Source organism: Hordeum vulgare, chromosome 1H (assembly GCF_904849725.1).
Source record: "Hordeum vulgare subsp. vulgare chromosome 1H, MorexV3_pseudomolecules_assembly, whole genome shotgun sequence".
In the NCBI taxonomy this organism is placed as follows: Eukaryota; Viridiplantae; Streptophyta; class Magnoliopsida; order Poales; family Poaceae; genus Hordeum; species Hordeum vulgare.
The window spans coordinates 505,551,068-505,561,616 of NC_058518.1; the positions used below are offsets into that span (position 1 = coordinate 505,551,068).

Consider the following 10,549-nt stretch of genomic DNA (forward strand, 5'->3'; position numbering starts at 1 on the left):
ATACCTCTCCGATCGTCACAGAGCGTCTGGAACCAGCACCGACGCGCCCGCTCGCCTTTAAGATGGAGATGTCCATCATGGAGCCATTTGTACCCAGGTACACTCCGCCCCATGTCGACGACCTCCATGGCGGACATCATGCCCGACAGGTGTTTGGTCAAATGAGATTGAGCTTATTTTGAAATGTCATGTCATTTTTAGAGTATGAAGGGTGGTGAGCTACTCGACCATGAAGGATGAGTTGTTGTGCGATGTGTAGTTGGTCGTATCCGCCTATTTCATAGGCAAGAGCAAAGGAGAGGCCTTCTGACAACAAGTGCATTAAATGTTTCATGCATGAAAGCACACTGCACATTATGACATGTACATGATTCAATCAGGCAACATGGGGTCATTTTCGTATCGCTGGCATACTATCCAGATCAGCATCACCACATTTTACGACATGGTTCGTCTGCTCGAGGCAAGGTGACTATTGCAGGCGGCAGAGAAGGGGTCATAAGTTTTGCTTCCTATTGCTTAACTTGGTGATTGATTCATTCACTCAATGTTGGTCTTCATATTATGTGTAGCCCACACACCTATCATGATTTACACACGACAGAGGAACGGCCATTAATGTGCATACCCTGTGGGATGAAGCTAAAGGGGAGTCTGTGTGGAACGACATGATCCTTTGATGAAAAAGTAGTTGGACATTTGGGATCTAGTCAAATCTGAGACATTGTTGTACTAGACTTAATTTGCATGCTATGTATGGATGATTATTTGTGCTATTTTCTATCCAAACTTTAATGGATATAGGTCGGTTTGCATGAATTTCATTGGTTTGTTTAAATACAGGTTCAAATTTATACGACGTCGGTTGGATGGCGTCCTCCCGCATCTGTGTCCACGGACTAGTCCCCATGTGTAACACCTCGTGGTTATCAGCTACAGTAAGCTATGTAATCAAGCTAGAGTGATCACCAGATTAAGCTAATCCATTTTGCTAAATAATGCATGATCACATTTGATTCATACTAGTGGTTGTGGCCCGCCGTTGCGGGCCGCTTAAGAGGAAGTTGTGTGCACCATACCTTCATCTCGAGATTAAAAAAATCTTATATCATGTGAACATCACATACATTTGAAAAAGGAAAAAAAATCTAAAAAATTTACTTGAAAAGAAAAAGAAACAAATCCCACTTTCATTTTAAAAATAACTCTAAAAAAATCAAAAACTTTGTCAGCGCGGCCCACCAGCTTGCGCCACATGGCGTATCCGGTTAGCCACCATTCTAGCTATGCTTCATGTGTTTGATCTCTTTTCAATTTCCTTTTGTAGTTCAAAATTCAATTAATAAGTCGTTTAAATATTTTGATAAACCAGAAAACAAAAATCATGTTTTGGTTACAAATATTCACCTGGTATTTATAAAATTAGAACCAACATTTTAGTGAGTTTTGAAGTGCCTTAAAACAATTATAAGAGAGGCCAAAAATATTATTTAAATGCCCTTCAATTTATTACGAGTTTCAAACCTTTTCATTAAATCCCCAAACTTTTGTCGCAGTGCCTAAAAGTGCAATGTTAATTTTGGGCTAGGATTTATTTTTTTGTAAAACTACTTTGCTATTTAAATTAATTGCAAAACAGTAAATATTTAAATAAAAATAGAAAAGGAAAAAGGGTGTCGGTGCCAAAACCGGCAGATCTCGGGTAGGGGCTCCCGAACTGTGGATCTTGGATCGATGAATTGCAGGAGAAAAGGCGAGACAATATTTATCCACGTTCGGGCCCTCTTGAGGAGGTGAAATCCTACGTCTTGCTTGATGATATTGATGTGAATGATGATTACAGAGTTGATCTACCTCGAGATCGTATGAGCTAAATCCTAAATGAGTCACCCTGCCTATACGCATGAGAACCTCGCGTTTATATAGACACCAGGGTTCCTAGGGTTACATATTACCGACCTCAGCCGGGGACAGAGGGGCCGATCTGGTCTTCTTGACTTGGAGTGCACGCCATTCTTCGGAGCATTCCATCTTTGATCATAAAGTCGTCAGACAATCCGGTCTTGGATGATGCGGCCCATAAGGGTTAAGCCGACCGTTCAAGGACCCCTTAATCCCGGACTCCCTCAGTAGCCCCCGAACCGGCCTCCAACGCCGATGTGTATGGTCTTCGGCAGCCGCACACTTTGAATAATCAGCTTGCACGACGAGTTCCCTTTATGTTCGGCTGGCTTCGATTTGGTCGCTGTGGTGACATCGTGTTCTTAAAACAGGTGTCGTTAGATCTAAAGGCTTAAAAGCCCAAAGGTGAATAGTCCCTCATCTGGCAACCCTTCTGACGAAAGGTTGTGATTACCAATTACGAAAAAAGTCGAACCGCGGCTCGAGGCCACTTTCCCTTGGACACGTTCTATCAACGAGGAGATCCCCTTCCGCATTTGGCAGGACTTTTCATTTCTTTTCTTTCTATTTTTATCTTTGACAATGTGCATCCTAGATGTCGTTGCGACACCTTGTAGTTGTAGAGGTCGGATGTAATTGGTATCTACTCGATATTAATATATTTCCTTTTTCAAAAAATCTAGGGTAGTTAGGTTCTGTGTAATCCTGATGTAACTACCTTCTGTTAGCGCTTATCTCCTCATATTTTTCTCTCCAAGTTGTATGAGTATCATTGCCTACATTAACACGTAACCGTCGCCTCTAGCGAGGTAAGACGCTTGGAGCAATCTTCACACTCGGATTAGGAGGATTTGATGTGGCCGTTGTTCCGCCATTTTGTCTTACATTGTGGGTTGTGGTGCATTTTCTTTCTGTAAGAGATGCACAGCAGCTCGTAATAAACAGACTAAATGAACAAAATGCTTAAACAGATTTCGACCAACAAGCTGTTTGTGACAGACATTTTTTTTTCTTCCTATCCTTGCGGGAAAGAAAATATTTCTGTCAAATAGACACCAGATACGCCAAAAAACAGGTTGAGAGCTGCACCCTGGAGAGAACACATTTGGTCGAAAGACCGATTTGCGACATCAAGTATTTCTTTCCTCCTATTCCAGAAGGAAATAGAAATGTACATCAAGTATTTCTTTCCTCCTATTCCAGAAGGAAATAGAAATGTACATCAAGTATTTCTTTCCTCCTATTCCAGAAGGAAATAGAAATGTGCTTCTGCAAAATTACCGCATTCCAGATATATACCCAACAAAAACTGGGAGAAGACATGAGGTGTGCAGCAGCAAATTCAGATCGGAACAGTTTGGTACATATTTGTTTCCCCAAATACTACTACAGCAGCTTATAATCATTCAGTCACTCGAGAGAGCAGCGGTTCTGTTTTAGAATGTACAAGCAGGCGAGACGGCAGGCTTGAAACTGAAGCTAGCTGCACATCCCCAGCCTTTACAACCTTGATAATAAAATCCTTAATGAAACAAACGAACAAGCAAGCAAGACTAGAGCAGCACTAATAAACCCTAGCTAATTTTGCTTCCGCGCGAGCGACGCCAAATAGTTCCCTTCATAAAAACCGGAAACGGCTCGTCATGTCGCTGGAGCTGACATCTCTTCTTCCTTGATCAGAGAGATAGATCCATACTAAAGAAAAAGAAAAAGAAAAGGAAAAAAACACATGCAGAAAAGAAAAAGAAAAACTGATCTGCTGCCGTGCTGCTAGATGTGAATGCTGCTGCCATTCGCGTAGTACGTCGACTTCAGGCCGTTCATCTTAAACTTCGCCTTAGGGGCTCCTGGACCGGCGATGCACCTGGTCGGCGAGGTGACAGCACCCGAAGTAGGCTGAAGCAAGGGCTCTAGCTGTCCAGACGACGCCGCGATCAGTCCTGTACATATGCAACCATATTGTTTATGTCATTTTGTTGTTAATTTGGTCAGATGCTCAGCTTTGCCAAACGAAAGGAAAGAAACGGTATATTGTATCAGACAGAGTGAAGTGCAGTTTTGAGGAATGTTTTACCTAAGAAAAGTGGTGATGGCTTTCCAGGCCTAGAGTTAAATTCAGGATGAAATTGCGTACCCACGAAGAACTTATGAGCTGGCAGCTCAATAATCTGCATCCAGTAAATCATTTGACATCAGATATTTGGAGGAACAAAAACACTACTGTGTTACTAATTCTAACAAAAATTTAGGAAGCTTACCTCCATGCGTCTCCCGCTTTCATCCCTGCCCACGAAAGAAAGCCCTGCTTTCTCAAAGTCTGAGACCATGTCAGGGTTCACCTGAAAAATGGAAACATTTCTATCACCAACCTGGATTAATCAATAATAGCAAGTTACAGTACATGCCATCACATTCTTTGACATACCTCGTATCTGTGGCGGTGTCTTTCGTCAACATAGTTAGCATTGGCATACCTAGAACAGTTCAAAGCTCATACGGTTATTTCCAGAACATGAAAAATGTGAAGAAGGCATCAAAGATAAAACAACAATGTACGAGATTTCTTACAGTTTAGCAGATTTGCAGTTGTTGACCTGGAAAAATGTCCTCCTTGAACCGAGGCGCATCGTCGCACCCATGTGGGTTTTGGAGCCCTGCAGAAGCAATGTTGAAGGGGCAGAGTAAACACAAGGTGATTTCACAGAAATAAACTACTTGAACACAATACTAGCTGGTAAGGCAAGTTACCTCTGGCATGAAGATAACACATGGTGTTTTTGCAGCAGGATCGAACTCCGTGCTATTAGCATCACGCAGCTTCATGACAGAACGTGCATACTCGATCACTGCAATTTGCATGCCCAAGCAAATGCCAAGGTACGGAACGTTGTTTTCTCGTGCATGTTTCGCAGCAAGGATTTTCCCCTGGACACCTCTGTCTCCAAAGCCTCCCGGAACTAGCACCCCATTTGCACCCTTTAGCAGACCCCATGCTTTTTTATAGGCTTCAGGCGTCTGCACAATGAAATAATACCCCCAGATCAGCATATTCACCATCACAGAAAGTGGAATTAAAATGGTATCCGGTGGCAATGTGCTGACCTCTTCGGCAGCAGAATCTTCAAGATCACAGGAAGGAACCCAGTCCACCACCAGTTTCCTGTCCAAAGCAACCGACGCATGCAGAAGAGCCTGACAGAGGTATCAGAAAATAAACTTGATTACACCAATAAAAAAATGTCTCAAAACATAGCTGTTCTCTCAAAAATAAGGGAGCTATTGCAAGATTTTACTAAATACCGACAAAGCTAAGAACCACTCCAAGGAAGATTTGAGTAGTTAAATCATGCACGGATAAATGTCAAGTAAATCACCTTCAAAATAGATAAGTAGGAATCCGATATGCCGGTATATTTTCCAACCATGGCAATCCTGACCTGAAAATATTTGTGCACAATAATGTTTAGCACCAGATAAGAGCTTACATGTATTACTGAGGGTATAAATTCAGAGGATCAGAATACCAACCGGAGATTTCAGTTTGTCGAATCTGCTGGCTCTTTCAGTCCATTCAGACAACTTAGGTTCTTTAGGCACTTTCCCCACACTATATAAGAGAAGAAAAAATGCTAAGTACAACGATAAATGTGAATTGATAATCTAATCATACTTGGGTGAAAAGCACGTACCACCAAAGGCCCAGAACCTTCAAAATAGCTTCATGGGCTCTCTGATCCTGTAAAAATACCAGTATATATCGTTAGCTAATCACATCTAAATTTGGATTCAGTTAACAGAATAAACTTTATGTGACATACCCTGAGCAACAAAGGGATGTGCCAGATATTTGTTACATCATGGAGATTAACGATATTTGAAACCTGACAGAAAAAAACTCAAAAGTCAGCACTAATACTGGAAATACTTGCTAATGTACAGAGTTTCCAGTAGCCTTGCAATAAAGGAAATATTTATTACCGGAACTTGGCAAAACTGTGAGAGTTTCAGTTTCACATTTTCTTCCAGTGGCTGCCATAAAGCACAGAGCAAACAATGTACAAAGTTAACCATCAGCATCGACGGACTGCTATGGAAGAATGAAAATTGAAAGACTAATCCTGCATGATACCTGAGTACTGCGGCATGCCAAGATATCAGGCATCAACCCAAGTCCTCTTAGTCCACGGACACTATGCTGGGTAGGCTTTGTTTTCTGAATAAATGATTGTTTGCATTATTTAAAGGAAATGATGTAAAGGAAAATGAGTATCGCGGGCAATGGTAATATTTTCAGTATGATGGAGCTTCCTTGTGAGTAAAAGTTACCTGTTCACCAACTACGGTTAGAACTGGTACAAGACTAACATGAACCAAGCAAAAGTTTCCAGGTCCTGAAATGCATATTGAGCAAGATCAGGTTAATGTAAACTCAGTTTTACTAGGAAAATAAAAGTCTGAAGTTAGACATTGTAAATCATGGTCAAAGAAATAAACAAAACACTGAATGACGAAAAAAATTCTCACCTACGCGGTACGAAAATTGACCCAATGCTTCGATAAAAGGCATTGATTCGATGTCCCCTGCACCAAGAATGCAACTATTATCCAGTGAAATTATTTTGTCCCCTCCACCGTGTCCATCGTGTTATTGACAAGTGTGATGGTTTGCTGTAGTAGTTTAGGAGTATGTTGTTTTTACCTATGGTGCCACCAAGTTCTATGACACAAACATCAGCTGGCTTATCTGTGCCATCAACCGGATTCATCGCCACACGTTCAATCCAGTCTTGTATTTCATCAGTAATGTGCGGCACAACCTGACAACAGAAGACATAGTCAGTAATAAAGTCACCAATAAAAGTTGCACTATTTGCATAAGAACTTACAAAAAACATGGAACTCTATCCTAGTTACCGATTCGCACCTGAACAGTTTTTCCCAGGTAGTCTCCTTTTCGTTCCTTGTTAATAACAGCCTGTATAAAAAATGAAAACTTAAACTGTTAGATGCTAAAAGCAAGAAGAAAATTCAATTTAATGTTCCCTCAAAACAATAATTTATTTTTTCCAAAAGGAAAAAAGAAACATGTCTAGTAAGGAGGATATCAAATCTTAGTTATAGCATATTCTCCAGCGGTCCTAAAATTTGATAGCTACATAACTGCCAACAGCTACATATGGCATTTAATTGCAGTTAGGCCCATACAAGATTTGTCAAGGTGAAATGTAAACCACATAACTCTGGTAAAGTGACACAAGAAATTATTTGTGGGTCCCATGGAAAATCCTGGTAATCAATCAAGTACCCAAACAAGAAAAAATATCACCAGTCTGCAAATGTCAAAGGTGAAGTATAAACCACAAATTTTCACTGGATAGCCTTCAAGTCCAATGTGCATTCAGACAAAGACAAAGACAAAGACTGATCATATATCCCGGATCACCTGGTAGATCTTCCCAGTGGTTATGTTGTTGTCGCGGGTCAACTTGATGTCCAAAAACCGCTCGTAATTTCCAAGATCCAAGTCCACCTTTGACCCAAAAAAATGACAGAGGGATATCAAAACGCGGTCCCTTGAGCCGACGAAAGAACGAAAAAGATATGCAATTATGCCATGCTTAGCTGAGTTTTAACTTTTAAGAATACCAAGACATGGAAGAAGATAAGAAAAGTGTGCCCCTTTTGACAAGTGGACAAGTGCCAAAATTTGGGGCGCTGACGTGGCATTATCTTGTACTAGGTGTAGAGGTGGCATTTTGTTATCCATGGTTGGTTGGTGCACTTTCTGAAATTCCTTGATAACCCAAATACACTTGAGTATTTCAGAGTGAGCCCCCAAATAAGCTTGTGAGAAGTGGTTTAGTACAGTTTATTAGAGTGGTTTAGCACTGAGAGGTTGATGGTGAAGCAGCAGCTAGTGGTAATGGGTACCTCGCCGCCGTCTTCGAGGACGAAGACCTCGCCGTGCTCGAAGGGGGACATGGTTCCGGCATCGGTGTTGAGGTACGGATCTGCACATCACATGGGCATGGCAGTGAGAAAATAAACAAGATGGCCGTTGGTGAGTGCAGATTATTATCATCTCGTTATTATACTAATCTAGAGGAAGGATTTGTTAAAGAACTAGTGCTACTGCTAGACCCAAGATGCACAGTACATGACAGATAGGACAAGGGAAAATACAGTTTTTTAGTGGTACTAACACTAACAAAGATTAAACAAGTAGACCCAAGAAAGGTTCATGGCACTTGGCCCGGGTCAAGAGACAGAAAGTTTGAGCTAGCCTTTCAAAACAAGAGAAAAGTTTGGGTTGAGACAAAAAATCTGCCTGAGCGAGCAGAGCACGAGGTGCCAAATTTGACCCGGATTACCGGCCCATCCCCATGTCATGTTATATACTATATAAAATACACCTGACAAGTGAGAGGAGTTCATGTGTCTCAAGGAACCCGGACAGTGACACTGGCCGACATACAACTGCAAAGTATCAGAGATTCTCCAAAGCCAACGCACCCAAAACGAAAACTTAACCTCAAGACAGTTGCTGTTTGTTTAGTGGAGTAGCATAACAAATGAAACAGAGGAAAAAATTCGAAATAAATACTACTATCAAGAACGCCGTACTATATATGAAACCTATCTATCTTGTGAATGAAACACATAAAGCATCAAGATTCAAGGCTGTTGTTTGTAAAAAATGAACCTGCAGGGTGCATGCATTTTGCTCTGTTTTTTGGGGACGGGAGTTGGTTGATTCTGCGATCTGGGAAGAAGGAAACCGTACGTACCGGTAATTAACCTAACTAGCTAGCTAGCTAGAAGTAGTTAGTTAAGAAACTAGGAGTAGATGCTATGGTACCGGTGGTTTTGAAACTTGGAGATTGGAGTGGACCAAGAACAGAGAAAAAACAAAGAGGAGGACACGTTGGTGCGCTGCGAGATCACGTGGTCGCCATTACCGAGGAGCAGAGCCGAGCAGACGGCCGTTGTTTTCTTTTCTTTTCTTTTTACCTCCGTCTCTCTCTCTCTCTCTCTCTTCCGGTTTTGAGTTTTTGACCGGCGAAGGAAAGGAAAGGAAAGAAATGGGGAACCGGCGGCGGGAGAAGCGGGCGGAGAGGAGGAGGCGGTTACCGATCTTGATGGAGGTGACGCGGAGGCCGCAGGCCTTGAGGAGCACGCCGATGCTGCTGGCCGTCACGCCCTTGCCCAGCCCGCTCACCACGCCGCCGGTCACCAGCACATACTTCATCTCCACGCGCCGGTCACTCCCCGCACTGGCACCCAGCTCCTGCTGCCGCCGCCTTCTTCGGGAGGGGGGGTCGAGGAATGGGAGAGGAAGTGGGCGAGGTTTTTGGTTGGGAGATGGAATGAGAGGGGAGGGAGGAGGAGGGCTCTGTTAAATAGAAGCCGGGAGAGGTAGGCGGGGACAAACCACCGATTCCCTCTCTCCCTATCTCTCCCTCTCTATCTCCCTACCGTAACTGAAAGTATGGCGCCTCAAAAAAAAAAAAAAAAAAAAAAAAGCGCAAGGCCCTTTCAACCCTCCCTACGGTTCCTGTCAAAATCCAACGGATGGCACATAATTTATCCAGGGAAAATCTAAGGGCCCCCGGAGGACCACATCTGATCCGTGTGTTTTTTTATTTTCAAATTTTATTAGGTTTGTGCCTTTTTTTTTTCTTTCCCTCACCCGCCGCGCCACTGGCCTCGGGTCGCGATTAATCAATGGCTTGATTGTTTCGATACTATGTTTGATCGGTTCGAGTGCGCGGGAATTTTAGTTCAATTTTTTGGTCGGTCGGACGCGCAAAAGCCGCGGCTGGATCGAGCTTCCCCTCTTCTTTGTTGTTTTGCTGAAGGGTGTCACATAAGTTGTTTGTAGTTCTTGTGGGTGCGTAGGGATTGATCTAAAATATTAGGGAGTCCGTGTTCACGTGTTTATGTATGATATGTGAACTGTATGAACAAATTTTAATCCCCTTTTCCGATGTGCAGCATATAGAAGAGATGATTGATCCCCAAGCTTTCACCGTTACAAGAGCCTACATTTCTTTGGAAAAAGGGTCACAAGAGCTGACATGTGACTGCGCACAACAACGTCGTCCATTCATTGAGTGTGGCTTGGGCTTTGTACAATTGAAGTGGTGGTTTTTTGTATGATACGAATAAAATTAACTTTTTTTGTGTCAATGAGAATCTTGCTGCCTCGAGACCAATGGTTGATAGCAGTCCCAAAAAGACTCAAGTGGGAAGTTTTCATTTGCAACTCTGGGAAAGACACTTAGCCACATTCACAAAGAATTTATTCTGAATGTACACTCATTTCCATATGTCGGGCATTAACAAGTAAATTTCTATATTCCTCCCCTCTTACAGTCATGGGCTGGTTTGCTTGAGAATACAAGGGGAATCATACTTCCATCTAAAGTGTATGCAAAAGCTGGATTATATTCCCTAGCTGTTCCACTCACCTAAGTGTCATGACTTCTCCAATTGTCTCTTGCAACATGCACCGTTAAGGAGAGAAGTGATGAATGCCAAGTTTTCGCCATCATGGGATCCTACACAGGAGCAACGTCACCGTTCGTTTCCGCTCGCAACATTGCCACCGTTCATTCACCACGAGTGTGGCTCAGGCTTTGATTGA

At 42.5% G+C, this 10,549-nt stretch overlaps 1 protein-coding gene across 1 annotated transcript; it reads right to left on the bottom strand.

Annotated features, from left to right (window-relative positions):
* Window positions 1-3,243: 3,243 nt before the first annotated feature.
* LOC123451190 (CTP synthase-like) lies at window positions 3,244-9,354 on the bottom strand. Its single transcript, XM_045128201.1, has 20 exons — window positions 9,034-9,354; window positions 7,834-7,913; window positions 7,346-7,432; window positions 6,827-6,877; window positions 6,602-6,719; window positions 6,427-6,483; window positions 6,229-6,293; window positions 6,032-6,115; window positions 5,881-5,931; window positions 5,721-5,783; window positions 5,592-5,638; window positions 5,431-5,509; window positions 5,277-5,339; window positions 5,005-5,094; window positions 4,651-4,917; window positions 4,471-4,556; window positions 4,328-4,376; window positions 4,161-4,241; window positions 3,977-4,070; window positions 3,244-3,842 (listed from the first exon to the last, which is right to left on the bottom strand). The coding sequence occupies exons 1-20, from the start codon at window positions 9,149-9,151 to the stop codon at window positions 3,673-3,675; spliced, it is 1,800 nt and encodes a 599-aa protein (XP_044984136.1). The 5' UTR covers window positions 9,152-9,354; the 3' UTR covers window positions 3,244-3,672.
* Between the last annotated feature and the right edge of the window lie 1,195 nt (window positions 9,355-10,549).